This window comes from Saccopteryx leptura, chromosome 2 (assembly GCF_036850995.1).
Source record: "Saccopteryx leptura isolate mSacLep1 chromosome 2, mSacLep1_pri_phased_curated, whole genome shotgun sequence".
Lineage (NCBI taxonomy): Eukaryota > Metazoa > Chordata > Mammalia > Chiroptera > Emballonuridae > Saccopteryx > Saccopteryx leptura.
In genome coordinates this window covers 255,271,011-255,290,106 of record NC_089504.1, presented here as the reverse complement: position 1 = coordinate 255,290,106, position 19,096 = coordinate 255,271,011, and the positions used below count along the sequence as shown (strand labels likewise).

At 49.5% G+C, this 19,096-nt stretch overlaps 1 protein-coding gene and 1 non-coding gene across 2 annotated transcripts in view; both read right to left on the bottom strand.

Annotated features, from left to right (window-relative positions):
- The window catches only part of SELP (selectin P), a 39,915-nt gene extending 21,786 nt beyond the window's left edge, over window positions 1–18,129 (bottom strand). Inside the window, exons 1-5 of the mRNA XM_066366021.1 lie at window positions 17,996–18,129; window positions 6,866–6,956; window positions 4,436–4,822; window positions 761–868; window positions 227–412 (exon numbers count right to left, since the gene is read on the bottom strand). Coding sequence (XP_066222118.1) covers window positions 227–412; window positions 761–868; window positions 4,436–4,822; window positions 6,866–6,956; window positions 17,996–17,998 — 775 coding nt within the window. The 5' untranslated portion in view covers window positions 17,999–18,129. The remainder of the gene's footprint in view (window positions 1–226; window positions 413–760; window positions 869–4,435; window positions 4,823–6,865; window positions 6,957–17,995) is intronic.
- TRNAT-GGU (transfer RNA threonine (anticodon GGU)) lies at window positions 13,697–13,772 on the bottom strand. Its single transcript has one exon. It is a non-coding gene; the product is annotated as a tRNA-Thr (tRNA).
- Window positions 18,130–19,096: the final 967 nt, after the last annotated feature.

Below are 19,096 nucleotides of genomic sequence, written 5' to 3'. Positions count from 1 at the left end.
GCCCGAATCAAGACTTTAAGCTGACTGTCTCACTCGACAGATGCAAAACGCCGTGATGCCGTGAGCAGCAAACTCGTGTTCCTCTGGCTGGGGTAATAGTGATGACCAGAGCTCCCCCTCTATTGTCTCGAACCCCATTACCCACTACACCATTGGATGGAGAAAGCTTATCCTCCCCTCTGAAGTGCAAGGGGTCCGTGAGGAGGGAACGGTAGGGTCTACGTACCTACACACTGCGGGGGCTTGTTCGTCCAGGTTCCGGAAGCCAAGCATTCCAGCTCGCGGGTACCGTGCAGGGCGTAGCCTTCCGCGCAGCGGAAGCTGCACTGAGATGTGAAGGAGTAGTTCCCCAGAGGGTGGCTGCAGTTCATGAGCACGTGCTGGGGGAGCTCAGGCTCCCCGCACTCCATGACTGCGGGGACATCAGACAGACCAGGTCAAGCTTGTTGAGGGTGGGCGAGGGTGTGTACAGCCCTCTTAACACTGTCCCTGGATGCTTCCAACCCAGCCTGGTCATCTTTGTTCCCTTGTACGGGCTGCACCTTGCACTGGTGTTGGAACAAGTAAAACTCACCTTCTATTTTGGTTCCTTTCTCTTTTCCTTGTTGAGGTTTTATGGCAAATGTTCTAAGCATAGAGTGTTTTTGTTTGGGTTTTTTTTTTTTAGCCAAAGTGTGTGTCTAGGGCAGTTTGAGTGGGGCAGATGGTCAAGAAAGAACAAGGCCCCCCGACCTCAATATAAATAAAAGGGTGGCCTCACCATGTTCACATTCCGGCCCGTAGAACCCAGGGTGGCAGGAGCAGGTGTAGCTCCCGATGGTCTCGACGCACTCCCCTTGTTTGCTGCAGGACGTGTCCTGGCAGGAGGCTGCACGGAGACAGAGGGTCAGGGTGTGGGCTTCCCCAGCATGTGTGGAGAAAAGCGGGAGTCTTGGCCCAGACCACACACTCAGCCCCTCTCGGGCGCAACTGAGCCAGTGAGACAGCACAAAACCTCAGGGCCCCGGGAGGGCCGGCCTGTCCCCTGGAAAGGGCACCTCATGGCCTCCATTTCTCGCTGTACTTCTTGTTGCCTAAGGAGGGCTGCCATGTGTGGACACAGAGGGACAAATGGAGCCACCGAGAGCCGTGTAGACAGAGAAACTGCCCGGTGTGGTACAAAACAAGTTGTGCCTTTCCAACCGAGACTACGCAGTGCTTGTCACCCCAGAACTCCTATGGCAAATATCACAGCGTGGAGGCTAGGGACCAGATGTGGGGGGTCACACATAGGATCTCAACCCCGGCCCTGCTGTCTACTAGTGACCTTACTGTGACCTCAGGCACAGTCCTGCACAAAGCTCAACCTGCCCACCGTTAGGGCCAGGCCCCTCAGCCTCATGCTTATTTCAGATCTATGCCCGTGCCACATGGTGGAAGAGCAGAGGGGACAAATGAGCTGTTTAAGACCTAATCGTGGTGAAGGGCAGAGAGTTTGATGAGCAGACGTGAAACATGCCAGGCTTCACAGGGGCAGAGCCTCGCTGGCCTGCCAGGCCCGCCTCACCAAGTCTGTGTCCCTGGGTGACAGACGGAGTAGGGCCAGCGTTTCTTGCCTGCCACAGGCTCCTTAAAGCTGTATGTACCAAGCAGGAGGTGGAGGATTAGGGTTAGAACTGACGCCGTGAGAGCACTGAGAATGTTTCCATTGATGTTTTTATCGATGAGGTCCTAGCCAGGGCAGGGTCTGTGGCTAGACTGTTTTCTGGTGGGATTTCCTGTGCACTGAGCCCTGACCACACATGGGTCCAATTTGGGCTCCCGTTGCAAGAGGAAATACATAGGTCACATAGAGTAGTGGTCCCCAACCTTTTTTGGGCCACGGACCGGTTTAATGTCAGAAAATATTTTCACGGACTGGCCTTTAGGGTGGGACGGATAACTGTATCACGTGACTGAGACAAGCGTCAAGAATGAGTCTTAGACGAATGTAACAGAGGAAATCTGGTCATTTTTAAAAATAAAACATTGTTCAGACTTAAATATAAATAAAACAGAAATAATGTAAGTTATTTATTCTTTCTCTGTGGACCGGTACCAAATGGCCCATGGACCGGTAGCGGTCCGCGGTCCGGGGGTTGGGGACCACTGACATAGAGGACTTCAGTAGAAGTCCCCAGGACAGCCAGAGAGTTGAGTGAGGCTGCACTGAGGCCCTAGAAAAGGTCCCAAATAAAGAGAAGGTGCGGGAGACAGAGTAGCTGGTAGAGAGAGGCTTGGTCCTCAGCTTGCGTCCTATTCACCTTGACCCACCAGCACCCCTGCAGCAGCAATGCCCACTGGCCCTGTGCTCCCAGAGCACAGAGTTCGTCCTGACCGTGGTTCCCGGGATCTCAGAGCTCCAGGAACAACAACATAACCTGTGTTTCATGTTCTTCTCCCATTCGGGGTCTCAGTCAAGCCAGCAGCTGGCCTATTCCTGTGGAACTCCAGGGAAGAAATTAATGATGCTTCAACGAATAAAGCTTTTTTTTTTTAAATTTTTTTCTCGTTTTTTTTTTCTTATTTATTTTTTTGAATTATTTTTATTTATTTATTCAGTTTAGAGAAGAGAGACAGAGAGAGAAACAGAGACAGAGAGAAAAGGGGGGAGGAGCAGCAAGCATCAACTCCCATATGTGCCTTGACTGGCAAGCCCAGGGTTTTGAACCAGCGACCTCAGTGTTCCAGGTCGACACTTTATCCACTGCACCACCACAGGTCAGGTCAGCTTTTTTTTTTTTTAAGAGCCTGTTCTGAGGTCTGACGAATCCTGACATTTATAGAATTGCTCCAACTTAATTTCTTGTTGCAGCATACATAGGTCTTTCTCACTGATCTGCTACACAAAATGCCCATCAGTGTCAGTGGCGATGGAAGCCACTGACTGTGCCACGTAAAGATGTCTGCCAGTGTTGCCCATCAGAGAGGTGGCAGCGCTCACGCCGGTCATTTTCCATCTTTTTCCATCCTGTAATATTTTGCACCCTCTCTTGGAAAAAAAACAACAACAACTGTCCTGCCGAGGTGGATGTTAAAGGTTGGGAGGGGAGTGGGAGCCATGGCCTATTGGGACACCTAATGGCACAGCCACGGTCGTCCGACTGGCAGGGACAGCTCCGTGGATGACAGGGTGCAGCTGGGAGAACAGGTGCACGAGCTAATGTCCCCGTTGTTAACAAATTTATTTATCTAATCACACATGCATTATTTATAAAGTGAGACGACTATGTGACTACGGGATGATGTATTTACAGACCTATTTCCCCTCCGCTAGGAGGCTTGGGTGAGGAGAGGGAGAAAGTGAAAGAAATACTGAAAACTGTGTATTCTGTTCCTATTATTGAGGGCTTCTGCAGGGAGGTGTTTATAGTCTAAAGAAAATAGAACACACAGCAGGATGTGGCATCTGTAAGATGTCTTATTTAGGAAGGCGCTTCAGTGTACGCAGGGCTCTCTTGCTCAGGGCAGTCAACTGCTCCTAGCCATAGTGCTGTTGTGCTATACAAGGCAGGAGGGGCTCGTCCAGATGGAAGCCACACCAGAAAGATGGAGTCAGTTCTGGCCACGGGCACATGGATCTGGGAAGACCAAGCTCTCGTGCACGTTTGCTTAGTCTGGAGCTGAGAGACTTGAGAATCAAACAATACTCACAGGATCTCACCTTTAGTTGCCTCTTCCCATTCCTTATCACCCACCCCCACCCAAGTCCAGCAGACCTGAAGATACGTTGTCATGGAAGAGAAGCTATGAAGCACTTGCCATCCTTGGTCATGTCCTCAAATTGTCTCACTCACAAGAATGCAGAGAAAAAGGTGATTTCAAAAGACCAGCTTTGGTACCAACTTGAGTTTGAAATTGGCTCTCTCATCAGGAGCTTAGACCCTTGGGCAGATTCCTTAATGGCTCTGAGCCTTTCCTCCATCAGAAAGGAGAGTGATGTGGGTCCGTGTCGTGAGGACTAAACGACACTAATACAAAATAGTCTCATGACACATGAACTAATAGCAATATCTTGAATATACTGTAGTACCAGTAGGTACCAGTGACAGCTGTGTCTCCTAAGGGTAAGGCCAAGTTCCCTCTCAACTTATATTCTCTCTTATATGCGGGCATGGCGGTGCCAAGAAGCTCTGGACACACACTTTAGGAAGACTAAAACTGCCCGAGCGCCCATTTCACCCACTATGAAGTGAGAAGGGTGGGCTGGGGGAAATTCACATTTCCTCCTAGTTTCAAAAGTCCAGTTTCCTCTCATCCTGATCTTTCTGTTCTTTGAGGTACTCAGTCACGTCACTTGATTGACAGTTGACTCTGTTCTCATGACCCTGACTTTGTGACTCCACCTTACCAACGCAGTGACTGTATTCATGCCCCGAGGACAGCATTGTAAAAAAATAAGAAAAGAAGACCTTACCTGTGTAGCACAGCGCTCGCTTCTTCCTCCAGCACGGCTCGTCGTTCCACTTGCCGGGGGCCGACGGGCTCTTGATGTACATCTCCACGCAGTCCTGGTTGTTCTTCTTGTTGTTAGGCTCGTGGTCGGCCCAGTTCTCGGCCTCCTCGGTGAGAGTCTTTTTGGTTCCCACCCAGGTCCATTTGTTGTTGACCTTCCGGATCCCAATCCAGTAGTAACTGTTGTAGTAAGGTATGACATCATTGAGGTAGGCAATTTCATTTTTATTCTGGATGGCCACTAGGTCTGTGAAGAAGCTTTGGCAGAATTTCCGGGAGAAATTCCACGAATAGGCGCTGTCACTGTAGTTATAGGTCCACGCTGCCACTTCCTTCTGGCTCATTAGTTCTGAGTAAAGGAGAGGGGGTGCCAGGTTAAGTAGCAGTTCTAGCCAGAAGGAGGCTGTGAGCCTGAGTGCACTTCTGTGTAGTCAGACGAGTGTCTGACCCCAAGACAAGTACCCCAAACATGATTCCTTTTATGTCCAATCTAGTTGTTTTCAGGGAAAGGAGTGGATCCCAGCTTTCCTTGGAAGGTAAATATGAGGCCCTGGCCAATTGGCTCAGTGGTAGAGCATCGACTCAGCATGTGGGTGTCCTGGGTTCAAGTCCTGGTCAGGGCACACAGGACAAACAACCTCTGCATCTCCACCCCTCCCCTTCCCCTCCCCCCCTTCCTCTCCCGCAGCCATGGCTCAATTGGTTTGAGTGCGTTGGCCCCAGCTGGCTCTCTGGCCTTTGCCTGAGGCGCTAAAAATAGCTCAGTTGCCAAGCAATGGAGCAACGGCCCCAGATGGGCAGAACATCGCCCCACAGTGGGCTTGCTGGGTGGATCCTAGTCAGGGCACATATGGGAATCTGTCTCTGCCTCCCCTCCTCTCACTGAATAAAAAATAATAGTGAACATGAAGTCACATTAGGAAAATGTCCTCTTCTGAGGACCCTTGAATTTCTATTCATTTGGAATCCTAAGATACCAGAATTGGAATGGGACTTTAGAGAGTTGTCTAATCTCCGCCTTTTATAAATGGAGGGAACATGGTAAGTAATTGGATGTAGTAAGGGGGCCAAGATCAGATGACATGACAGGTATGACATCCAGACAGCTGCCAGGAGCCCCGGGCGCCAGCACTTCCCGTGGAGACTGAGATGCTGTGGGATCCAGAGCCTCCCTGCTGGCTCCCTCATCACCCACAACTTTTCCCTTCTTAGCCAGACAACTCCCACATCCACACCTCCATTCATGCTCATCCTGCTGCCCTGGCTGCCCTCCGCACATGTGCCTGGTACACTCTCCCCATCCCCCTACCCCGTGACTTCTCCAGGCACGCCGGGCATTCTTCCACAGCCCCTCGGCTCTGCCTACACCCCTGACTGTGGTATATATTAGTGCCTGTTTCTGTGATGTCACCCACACCTGCTGGACTGTGCATCCTGATGGGGGTCTCTTTCTAGCTCTGGGTCCTTGACGCTGAGCACCAAGCTCGGTCCTTTACAGGTATCAGGAAGTCCCCGTGACGGGAAACCCAGCAGGCGTGCAGCAGAGGCAGGCTGGAACTCAGTCTGACACACGTGCCATAGCCTTTGGCTGCTTCTCTTCAATAAATTACCTGCTCTGTCTCTGCTCATTCACTTTACCAAAGTTTAAAGCAGGCCTTTCAAAGACATGTTTGTGATATCAAATGAAATAAAGAATGTGCCCTTCCAACATATAAAGGGCATGCACAGTGATGCAAAGCACTGTTTCTGTGGCCAGCTCTCGGGGCTCACCCGAGCCAGGACAGGCCAGTTCCCACGTGGACAGGTGTGTGGTGCAGGCGGTCAGGCCTGGAAACGGCTCCCTTTCCTGTTTATAAAGGCTTCCTCCCGTCCCACTCTCCCCTCCCTCCCTGACACCTTTATCACATCGTTTTGCCCTAAGACTTGACTCTGATGTTTCCGGGGCGGCATTATGATTTTCATGGACTCTAGGTCATGTTGCCTTCACAGGCCCCTTCTTTTGTAATATTCATTAAAAACCAGATTTTACAACTACATTGGCATACAGGTGAATGTATTAATGTTATATCCTCTGAGCATTTTTTTTTTTTACCTAGAAAGAGATAATTTTTAAAGAAATCGAAATATTCTTGTGGGTCCCTCGAAGCAATGAGGGCCTGTGCCTCCAGGGCCCACTGGACAACTCGGTCCTGGATGGGCCAGTTTAAGCTCTTCCTGACGTCCTTTTCTAGCAACAGGGTGGTGCTGGGTGCATTTTGTTTTCTTCCTGGAACCTAGGCTTGGACAGCTTTCTCTTGCCCCCCAACAACTGGCTGCCATCCTTAATTTCTCCCCCCGTAGAGAAGTTACCCTTATTACTCAGGGTCAGAGGAAGGGGCAGCATAGATGTTACCAGAGAACAGAACACCGAGGCAGAGAACTTGGGCTGTTCGGAAGACCGCTCCCTGAGAACGCCAGTTCCAGATGGCTCTTAGGCAGCTGGCCTGAAACAAGAAAACTTCCTTTTAGTGTTCACGTGCCGTCAACGTGGCCAAAAGCATCCTCGTTCACAGTCGCCCCATCGGGTTACAATCCTGCCTGCTTCCAGGAAGAGGGGTGGCTCACACCCTCTCCCCACTTCTTGTTCCTCGCTGCTCTGCTGCTGAGTCCCTACCCTCGTTGAACACCACACCCATGCTGGACCATTTCTTCATTCATTGAGCAAATATGTATCAAGTAGCTACTTCGTGCCACCAATATGATTCTTTTATAATCCATTTTGTAATGGGCATGTAAGAAAAGCACTGTCATTGTTATTATGCAATAATCTCCCCCTTTGGAACTGCTGTGCCATACCCAAGAATAAGAGGAAGTCACGTGTAAACCCTTGGTCCACAGAGAGGCTGTCTGACTGCACTGTGAGCCTCGCTCGTGTTGGGCTGTGCTGTGTCCTCTTGAGCCATGTTTTGCCTTCCGGCTTTCCCAGTCCAGTGTAAATCTACAGGGCTATCTAATGTGTAATAGATAAGCATGTGTACATATAGACTTACTATTTATTCTTGTATCTTGTATTCCCCTTGGGTCCAGAGCATGTGCTCTTTTTCATGATCTCCCTTCTGTTGGGATCTCATCAAATCTATTAACATTTTTAAAAATGGTTTTAGAAAAGTAAGTTCTAGAAATGCTTATCTTGGCCAATTTCCTCATGTTGCACTGAAAATGCTGAATGTTGGAGAGTCTAACCAACGTCTCCAGCATGACAGCAGCAAAGCCTGACTTTGAAACAAGAGCTTTGACCACCTCATGCTTTTACCTTGTAAACCCCCAGGCCTCCAAGTCCATACCGCATTGTTGTAGATGACAGAGTATGCTCCGAGGCCAACCCCCGCTGCTGCATGGGTGACCCTCCAAGTCCACCTCCACCCCTACATTACCACCAACGTAAAAACAGTGCACTTGGCCCTGGCCGGATGGCTCAGCGGTAGAGCGTCGGTCCGGTGTGTGGAAGTCCCAGGTTTGATTCCTGGTCAGGGCACACAGGAGAAGCACCCATCTGCTTCTCCACCCTTCCCCCTCTCCTTCCTCTCTCTATCTCTCTCTCCCCCTCCCACAGCCAAGGCTCCATTGGAGCAAAGTTGGACTGGGTGCTGAGGATGGCTCCATGGCTTCCTCCTTAGGCGCTAGAATGGCTCCAGCAGCAGCAGAGCAAAGGCCCAGATGGGCAGAACATTGCCCCCTGGTGGGCATGCCAGGTGGATCCCGGCCGGGCACATGTGGGAGTCTGTCTGCCGCCCCCCACTTCTCACTTCAGAAAAATACAAAAACAAAACAAAACAAAAAAACAGTGCACTTGCTTACTGAGGGAATCTTTCTCATTCTTCCAGCCAGATTGCTAGCTAAAACCCCTCTGAGTTGCACAGATCACACTCCAGTGATGGATGATGTAGGGTGTGTGTCCACATGCCTGACTTAGATTGTGGGGCAGACATAACTCAAGCCAGTGCGAGTCTCGCAGACAGCAGGGTGACCATTCTATAAGAAGCCTGGCACTCGTCCATCTAGGAGTCCCTGAATATTGGTCGTGATAAGTATACCTATTGTGTCATGACAAGCTAAGTCACTAATCAGCTGGCCTCTGTGGGACTTATGGCCAAACACCGAGTCTCATAATGTGATGATTTATGGTGCTGTTTATTTGCACAGGAAGTATGCTGATAACCCCTTGCTAGGGACCTGATCTCACTGAGTCCTCTCTGTACTGTGTTATATCACCGGCCATTATTAGTACCATAGGTGGTCAGCACCCACTAAGTGCCATGCCAGGTGCCACACCAGAAACCTTTACACCAGGGTTAGCCCCACTTCCCAAAGGGAAGTATACAAACAAGGAGACTTTAGGAAGATCTAAATTCAGATTTCCAATTTCCAAAAGTATACTTTCCTAAAACCAATATCTGCCTAAGGTCATGCCCATCCTTCTTCCATTTTAATGTATATATATATATACATATATATATATCAACTTTTACTTACCTGACTCTTATTTTTTATGGGGTCTTGCCTTGTCCCCACCATATATCTATAAAAAGCATTGCTGTGCCAAACAGATAGCATCCAAAGTATTAGCATAGGTGTGGAGACCTTGAGTGCTTCAAATGATAGTGTGACAAATGCTTTTCAAGTCCAGTGGCTTCTGTTTCTCTCTTTTTGTTCACTTTGATAGGGAACCAATTAAGATGTCAGATGCCAAACCACTGACTGAATGTTGATAATAAGTCACTATGTGATTTTGGGCATATAACTCGGAAGGTGTTCAAAGAATTGCTGTTGCTATAATAGAACTTTCATTTCCCTTTCTTATGCGTGTGAAGAAGTTTCTCAATGTTTACATCCTTCAAAATGAAATACTGGAATAGGATTTATGCTGCATTTGTCTGTTTATATCAGTAAATAATAGTCATGAACGATTACATGAACAAATAAAGGGAAAAATCTCTTTTCTCATTTAGAGATGTGTCTTCAATTGCATTTTTTAAACAATTTTTTCCCATTGACTTGAGAGAAAGAGGAAGGAGGAGGGAGGGAGAGAGAAACATTAACTCATTATTCCATTAGTTGTCCCATTTAGTTGTGCACTCAGTGACTGCTTCTCATATGTGCCCTGACCGGAGATTGAACCTGCGATCTCAGAGCGCTGGGACGATGCTCTATACACTGAGCTATCTGGCCAGGGGCTTCAATAGTATTTTAAATGTAAAAGTTTGTTACACATCAAAATTTGTACTATGTTTATGCTATTTTATTTAATTATTTACCAAAAGTAATTGCCATGCTAACGCAATCAAAAAGAAAAAAAATTAACACCAAGGGACAGGGTTTCAGAAAATTGAATGTTTTTAGTTGAGAGAGAGAAAGAGTAGGGGAGAGAGCTGGTATTAAACGTTTTAAGGTTTTAGAGGGCTGGGAGGTGTTTCTGATCAAGGCACAACATCTAAGAAAGAAAAATGCAAGTCATTGTGCACCCTGCTCTCATCTGATCTCATGCTCATCCATTTCTTTAAATCACCAAATGCTAAGAATCACCTCTCAGAGAGTACTCAGGTCTCCTGCAAACCAAGCTGGCCTTTCTCCAGCATTCCGCAGCCGGACCGCCACCCCCCCCCCCCCCCCCATCACTGCAATGCCGGGCATTTGGCCTGAATCGCCCACACTTGCTCACCTGAATGTACGTTGGACCAGCTCAGTGATCGTTAGTCTCACAGGACTCGTGAAACTCCTTTGAGCCATAGTTGGGATTCTTTTTATTTATTTATTTATTTATTTTTATTTTTTATTTTTCCCATTTTTCCGAAGCTGGAAACGGGGAGGCAGTCAGACAGACTCCCGCATGCGCCCAACCGAGATGCGCCCGACCGGGATCCACCCGGCATGCCCACCAGGGGGCGATGCTCTGCCCATCTGGGGCGTCGCTCTGTTGCATCCAGAGCCATTCTAGTGCCTGAGGCAGAGGCCACAGAGCCATCCTCAGTGCCCGGGCCATCTTTGCTCCAATGGAGCCTTGGCTGCGGGAGGGGAAGAGAGAGACAGAGAGGAAGGAGAGGGGGAGGGGTGGAGAAGCAGATGGGCGCTTCTCCTGTGTGCCCTGGCCAGGAATTGAACCCGGGACTGCCAGGTTCAGAGCATCTGCACGCCAGGCCGATGCTCTACCGCTGAGCCAACCGGCCAGGGCCCTCTTTTTATTTTTTAATGCACACTCAGTTGTTGTTTTTTTAAGTTGACTTCAGAAGGTTTATGGACCTACTGAGTCTGTTCATGTTTAATAAACCCCACGTTTTTTAAGCCCTGTGTTCACAGTAAGGCAGCCGACTTGGTTGGCAAGGGTGTTGCATGCAGGAGTGGAGGATGGCAGATGCTCAAAAGTCTCCCTTTGAGCCAGTTTCCTCTGGAACTTCCTCAGGGTGGGCGGGCCTGCTCACTTCTGCCCCCGCCAGGCCCTGTCAGCAGTGCCGTCCCCAGGACGCCACCGGGTCTAGACTGCAGCGAGTCCGAGACACAGCTCTTGTGTCACCACGCACATCGAGTGTCCAAGCCAGGGAAAATCCTCTCGAGGGGAAGGGGCCGTGGGCTCTGCTAGTTTCTACTTTAACGTTCCCTCTGGCAGCCCGCCTCAAGCTGGGAGTCCCTGGGTCATCAGAACAGCATCCTGTGCCTGTGCAACCGTCATTAAGGTCGCTTCGCTCCGTGCTTAGCTTCGGCTTTCTTCTCCCCAGAACGGAAAGCAACGGCAGGTGGAGAGGTGGAGAGGAAGGGGTGGGAGCACGTGTCTCTGCATTTCCTTGGACCCCACTCTGTGTGGGAGGAGGTACTGGTGCCCGCAAGGGTCCCGTGGGGCTGCTGGTGGCCAGTGCACCATTGACAGGAATGGGGCCATGAACGGAGATTCTGTTCTGTCTACACTGGAGACCACAGCTTTGCCCTTTTAGAAGCAGAATCGACCAGTGTCCCTCCCAAGACCTTTTGTCTTTTGTCTGGAGACTGCCCGATTTCTCTTCTTCTCTACAGTCTCAATTTCCTTGCCTGTACCCCAATCTCCGGCCCTGCCCCCCCACTCTCCACCCCTGCCCCCCACTTTTCGGCCCCTGCCCCACCCACCTACAAAACTGCTCTTGCTGACTTGACCCCTGGCCTCCAGATGAGCAGAGCCGGTGAAGACAGTCACCTTTGTCTCCCCTGACCTTTCTGCAGCAGTAAGTACTGCTGACTTTTGCATAGCAGGCTTCCCTCGGTTCTTGTTTTGATTTTTACATTGTAAGCGATTTTTCTGAGTTTCCTCTGCATTTACCTAAACCCACTGCCTTCACTTGCAGAGACAGAGAGGTTCCTCTGGGGTCTCAACTCCTTGACCCAAATATCTTATCACTCAGCTGTTTTCCCAGGGCTTCCTTATGGCCATTTCTTTGCCCATAGCCCCCTGTCAGCATCTCCATCCCTGACTTCCCTCCTGGGCACAGGTCTGCCTTCCAAATGCAAAGCAAACATCTGAGCGGACAGCTGGAGAGGGCTGCTGGCAGGTGCTTCTCAAGGACAAGGACTCTGACTTACTCAGGTGTGAATCCCACCCAGTGTGGCAGAGAGCAGGTGCCTGATGCTTAATGAATATTTTGTGAATGGAGGAAAGAAGGGAGGGAGGAAGAGAGGGAAGGAGGGAGGGAGAGAGGGAGGGAATGAGGGAGGGAGAGAGGGAGGGAATGAGGGAGGGAGAGGGGAAGGGAGGGAGGGAGGGAGGGAGGGAGGAAGGGAGGGAGGGAGGGAAAGGACTAGGGTAGGGGAATGACTGAAAGTAAGACAGAAGCACGTGCTGTATGGGAAAACGTGTGACAATTATAACTAAGTACATTATGGTTGACAGCAGTGCTTGTATCATATTTAAAAGCATTGTCTTGTGAATTAGACGAGCAAAAGAAGGCTGTGCAAAAAATGTGTTCTTGGCACTTTGTCTTATCATCCTTGAGTGTGAGAGAAACGAGAGGTGTGGTGGCTCGAGTCGCACGTGAGAGGACGAAGGATCGGGACTCTCTCTTCATCCTATTCTGGTGGGAGAGAGGGACAAGCGGAGGAGACGTGGGGAAACCAAGGACGTCACCGTAGGTGCTGTGTCTCGGGAAAGCCAGGAGGGGCATCCAAGAGCAGCAGCTCTTAGGGGTGGGAGTGGAGAAAGCCGATCAATCTAAATTCACTCTGCAGTGGGTGTCGCTCTCTGAAAGTCACTAGGACCAAATGGGGCTCACTGAAGGGATGTGTAACTTACACAACATCCCTGCCCACAGAGACCCTGACATCCACCATCAAATGGGACCAGGGATCTCTCCTTTGTCCAGAACCTTCCCACAAATGTGTCATCAATCTGATTGACTGTACCTTCTGATGAGATACCTGGCCATTTCTCCAAATTTCTACTTTACCCGTATAGCACTAACGCAGACACCATTTCTTTCCTGGGCCAGGACAACTTCCCTCTGACTCCTCTCGTCTCCTCAGAGTTACTCATCTGCCATCCTTCTCTATGAGGCGATAGTCCTAACACAAACATCTGAGTGTACTGCTTCACTGAGTAAAATCCATCAGCTGTTCCTACTCCCCGAGCAACACACACATTCTTCAGGACGACACACGCAGGAGTCCCCCAAGATGTGACTTCTTTCTATTTGTCTAGTCCAGCGACTTTCAACCGTGTGCCCCAAGTATTTTTAAAACATGTGATACCTCGCCATTTAGTCTGGGGCACTGACATTTTTCCCCTTAGATTGTCCAATTGAAAAATGACCACAGCCAACACAATAGTTATCTAGTGTGAATGAAGCAAAATTATACCTATTTCGTTTTGTCAGATCAGCAAAATAATGTAGCTTTTGGTGTGCCACAAAATTTTAGTAATTTGTTTTTTGTTTGTTTGTTTTTTGTATTTTTCTGAAGTTGGAAACAGGGAGGCAGTCAGACAAACTCCCTCATACGCCCGACCGGGATCTACCTGGCATGCCCACCAGGGGGCGATGCTCTGCCCATCTGGGGCTTCGCTCTGCCACAATCAGAGCCATTCTAGTGCCTGAGGCAAAGGCCATGGAGCCATCCTCAGCGCCTGGGCCAACTTGCTCCAATGGAGCCTCAGCTACAGGAGGGGAAGAAAGAGAGACAGAGAGGAAGGAGAGGGGGAGGGGTGGAGAAGCAGATGGGCGCTTCTCCTGTGTGCCCTGGCCGGGAATCGAACCCGGGACTCCTGCACACCAGGCAGATGCTCTACCACTGAGCCAACCGGCCAGGGCCTTTAGTAATTTATTTATGTATGCCATGAGATGAAAAAGGTTGAAGATTGCTGGTCTAGTCTCATCTCCTACCGTTACCCCTCCATTCAACCCCCTAGCAGAATTCTCCAGTGGATTTATAACACAACATCTTGTAGTTTCCAGAATGTACTGCATGTTACCTGACACTTTGCCCAGAGCACCCTCTCCTTCTGTGCGTGCCTAGCTCCGTGGGTTCAAACATCTCCTCCTCCAAGGAGTGCCCTGTTACCAGTCCCTTCCTCCTCGCACCAGGATCAGAGCTCCCTTGTTTACTGCCTGGGTTCTTTCCCATTACGTATTTCAATAACTGTTGATTTATTAAGTGCCTACCATGTGCCAGCCACTGTTCAAGGCGCTGGTGCTAAAATGATAAAAAAACAGACACATTTCCTGTCCTGCTGGGACGTGCATTCTATTGAGGAAGACAGACCACGAAACAAACACCGATGAGTATACAATAGCGCTCAACACGTAAACATGAGGAATAGGAGACAGTTATAAGGGACAGGTAGGGGATGAAGGTGGGGTCATGTGGTAAAATGACAGGTGGTTCCGTTAGACTGGGAGGTCCGGGCAGGTGACGTTGAAGACAAGAGCGTAGTGCCCAGGAGAAACCGGCCAGTGCAAAGCAGGAGGGCGTGCATTAAAGCCAGAGGAGTGCAGATCTGAAGACTGTAAGGTGGAAGCTAAGTGTAGGGCCTGCAGAGGACAGGGGGACACCGTGCAGCTGGGATGACCTGGATGAGGGTGTGAGATGAAGCTGATGACATTTCACTCTGGGAACCCAAATGGGGGACAGGATTTTGTTTTAAGTGCAATGAGAAGCTGGAGATGGAGGAAGTTTGGTCGGGGCAGGGGGGTTGTTAGCAGTGTGATCTGATTGCTGTTGAAATTGGAAGGTCCTGGAGAGTCACTGAAAAGGGAGGTTGGGGCCAAATCTTGTGAGCCTGAAATGACAGTCACAGAAGGAATTCATTTGCCAGGGTTCTGAACAGAAGAGCACCCTGAACAGATGCGTCTAACGACGGTGTTTTTGGTGCATTAGAAGCAGGGAGGCTGAGCTGTAAGGAGAGAGAGCAGGCTGCTGTTATAGTCCCAGTGGCTTGGGCTCCCGTCAATGGGAACACAGAGGGGGGAGGGGACAGATGTGACAGTCATTGAGGAGGCAGAACTAACTATACCACCTGCTGGTGGCAGCACCCAAAATTTACAAAGCATTGCAGCTCATAGGACATTATTTTCCTTATGTTTCTGGGTGGTGGTACAGCACAGGTATTAGTAGCCCCAGCTTTGAAGTAGAAAAGGAAAGACTGAAAGAGAGGTCTCTACGCTGAACAGCACATTAGAATTAGGAACAGGAGGAAACCCAGCACATCGGCACCAGGAATCAAAGCATATATTTAAATTAGACAACTGGTCCTCATCACGTGGGGTGAAACATTAGCATTCAAAATAAAGTAACATACCCAAAAAATTTTTTGGGGGGGGAGTCTATTGGATCATGGCTGAGCTATCTCCTTACAACTATAAAGGGTTTGTTTTGTATCTGGTGTTATAAAATTTGTTTTGCCTTTCAATCAGAGAAGTTGGACACCTGGGAGAGTGGAGTGAGCATGCCTCCTCTCTAAGGTGAGATCCACGGTCTGTTCTGCGCGCCGTCTGTTACATAGCAAGTCAATTTTATCTTGGAGGATTTGCGTGATAAGTTTCCTCTTACAGAACTCTGAGGCTAGACTTTCTAAGAGCCAGTGGCCAGCCCAGGAGAATGTGACCCACCTAGTTGCATTTTGGAAAACAGGTAGTGGAATAAAAAGTAAGAACTAGAAGCCACAGACCTAAGATGGTTAAATGCCTAGATCAGGGGTCGGGAACCTATGGCTTGCAAGCCAGATGTGGCTCTTTTGATGGCTGCATCTGGCTCACAGACAAATCTTTAATAAAAAAATAATAATGATAAAAATATAAAACATTCTCGCCTGACCAGGCAGTGGCGCAATGGGTAGAGCGTCGAACTGGGATGCGGAGGATCCAGGTTCGAGACCCCACGGTCGCCAGCTTGAGCGTGGGCTCATCTGGCTTGAGCAAAGCTCACCAGCTTGGACCCAGGGTCACTGGCTAGAGCAAGGGGTCACTCAGTCTGCTGAAGTCCCACGGTCAAGGCACATATGAGAAAGCAATCAATGAACAACTAAAGTGTCACAACGAAAAACTGATGATTGATGCTTCTCATCTCTCTCTGTTCCTGTCTGTCCCTATTTATCCTTCTCTCTGACTCTCTCTCTGTCTCTGTAAAATAAATAAATAAAATTTATATATACACAAAACATTCTCATGTATTACAATCCATTCATTTCCTACCGCTCATGTTCATGGTTGTGGGTGGCTGGAGCCAATCACAGCTGTCCTCTGAAACAACACCAAATTTTTATTGGATAATGTGTAACGTACATGGGTTGTTGTATGGCTCTCATGGAATTACATTTTAAAATATGTGGCATTCATGGCTCTCTCAGCCAAAAAGGTTCCCGACCCCTGGCCTAGATGAAAGAGAATCAGACCTGCTTCTTAGCCCCTCAAACCCTGACTAACATGGGCATCATTTTACTGTAAGTTTCCAGTCAAGAGCGCCACTACCAAGCTCTACCTGGTTGAAAACACCCCCACCGATCAACCTTAACATCTTTTCTCAGATCCTAGAGGTTAATTGAGGCCACTCTCTGAACTTGAAGCCAAGTTACACACAGGGTTTAAGGTTCCTGAATTCCTGCCAGTTAACTGTGTTAAAGAGCAAAGGAAGAGGTCTTGTCTCTATAATATTTATGACAATTCCAGGGCTGTGGAGCTTAGCAGATCATGGCGGAGTTCTAGTCTCCATGGGGGATGCCACCAGGAGCTTCCAGGCATAAAGCGTAGATGGTGCCAGGGCTCTTAACCTGGGACCCACGTGGAGGTTGCGGTCCCCCCTGCGGCTTTCCATGAAGGTTAGTGTTTATGAGACATTCTCATTTTCATCTGGGAAGAGAACTCCTTCCCTCAGAATGTCAAAGAACTCCAAGACCCCATATCTTCCCAAACCCTGAAGTAGAGGAGGGTCCCAAAGAGAGGAGAAGGAAGAGAAGGACTGCTCGTTCATTTCAGTTGACCAGTTCAGGGGCAGTAGGATGTGCAAAAAAAGATAAGACACAAGTAATCCACATGCTTATGTCATTGGGGTTCAAACTCAGGCCAAGCTGAAACTCCCTCCTCTTCACGGTCCTCTTACCCTGTCCCCCCGACACACAAAATCCTCGTTACAAGAATTTGAAAAGTGCACTGCAGAACAGCGCAGAGCTGGAGTGACTCAGGTATAAGTGGCACCCCGTAGGAAGAGGCTCGCACAGAGAGATGGCCTGGGTCTAGTAGCCACAGACTAGGATTTAGCCCCTGGGATAGGTGAGACACTCCTTAGTAAGCAGTGGGTAAAACTCATGCATGTCTTATCCAGGATAATGGTAATGGCTCCAAGAATGCCTTCAGATCTTCCCTAGATCCCAAACCTCACTAAACCCAAGAACTGTCTCTTTCTCCTAACAATGATAGTGAACATTTATCAATCCTTCACTAAGTGCCAGCCTCCCAGCTAAAACTTTCAGTGTAATCTTATCTCAGCCTCACAATGACATGCTAGAGCACTGTCTAATAATTCTGCAGTTGAGGAAACTGCACCACGAACAGGATTGAGACGTAGGGCAACAGTGGAAACTGTGAGAGAGACAGGAGGGCCGGGAATGAGAAACCTATCAATTGTAGGCTTGTCCCGGGCACTTGCTCAGCCTTGCATCCAATTCAGAGATAAAAGCATCCCTGGAGAAAGGGAGTCGAGGGTCGAGATCTGCTCTGAGAGAGTCCCCGTGAGCCCTCGTGGGAGCCAGAGGACAGGAACCTGGAGGCAGACGGCGTCCAGCCTAATCGTGCTGCTTTAGGTGACACACCAGCCTCTGTGCAGCGTTGCGATTCATTACAACCTGGAGATAACCTCGGCTCACAAGGGTGTCGGGAGGGTCAACACGACAGCAGGTTTTGAAATGCATGCTCTGCACGGCCAGTCCACATAAAACCGCACAACTATCGCCGCTCCGCATTTTCCGAATCTTTACCTGCCTGATTCAGCCCCAAACCACCTCCACTCATCCGCTCCCCATAGGAAAGAGACGTGAACTTACCATCTCCTCTGTGACTCGGCTGGCTGGCTGCCGTCTGCCCAACCCAGCCTCCTTGTGTTCTTATAGTCTTACTGCCTCCCCTCGGTATCAGGCTGTTTAGAACAGCAACTTCCTATTCACTTGCCAGAAATTCACCACAGCCCTTCCCACGAATTCAGAATGCTGATAAAACAGGAGCAGCGCCGGCAGCTGGGAAAGAGCAGTCATCACAGGGTCTGGGGGGGTTTGGGGGTGGGGAGGGAGGCAGGAGGGGTCACCTACTTCTACAGGAGACACTCTGGACATGGGGGCAAGTGTGACTCACTCCTGGACGTCCCTGGCTGAGTGGTGCAGGAATCATCCCCACACCCCAGGGGTCAGGCTCCCTTTGATTACGATGTGAGATGCAATGTCAGGTCATGTATTTGGAAAACATGCTTTGTCTTCCTTGTAACATCCTAGTGTGTGTTTCCCAGTTATTGTGAAATTCCAGTGCGTGTTTTCTATTCCAGCACCCTTCCGAGGGAGGGGGGGAGCAAAAATAGTAACACAAATAATCAGGCAGGAAAGGCGAAAGCCACGGAGGGGCTTTCTGGCACCGCTGGGGTGGGGGGATTGGTGGGAACAGTTTTGAGATGAAATAGAACACAGGCGTGGGTCGTTATTGGAAAGGAACTTCCGCTTCTCACTTCAGAAAAAAAAGATGTAAGAATGGAAGGGTTCGTGCCCCTAGTAAGAGGCTGAGCAGCACAGGGTGGAGGCGGGGGCTCTGTGACCGAGCTGCCCGGGGCCCACCTTGGCCTGAGTGTGGCTCTCCATTAGGCAGATGACAAACTCTCTGTGCCACTGTTTACTCAGCTGTCAAGCAGAATGGTAACATCAGACCTCACCTCGCGGGCTGGCTGTCGTGTGATCACCTGCGTTCATCCTTGGAGAGTGCTCAGAACACTCTCTGCTGCCCTTTGGCACCCAGTCAAGGCAAGCTGTCGTTATTACTCTTCAGGTGTGCTGTCAGACAACAAAAGCAAGCTTCAGCTCTGTCTTGTCGAGCCAGACAGCTGTGACTACAGCCCATCCTGTGGCCGTGGGGGTCCGTCTCCGCTCACCCCCCGTGACTGCTAC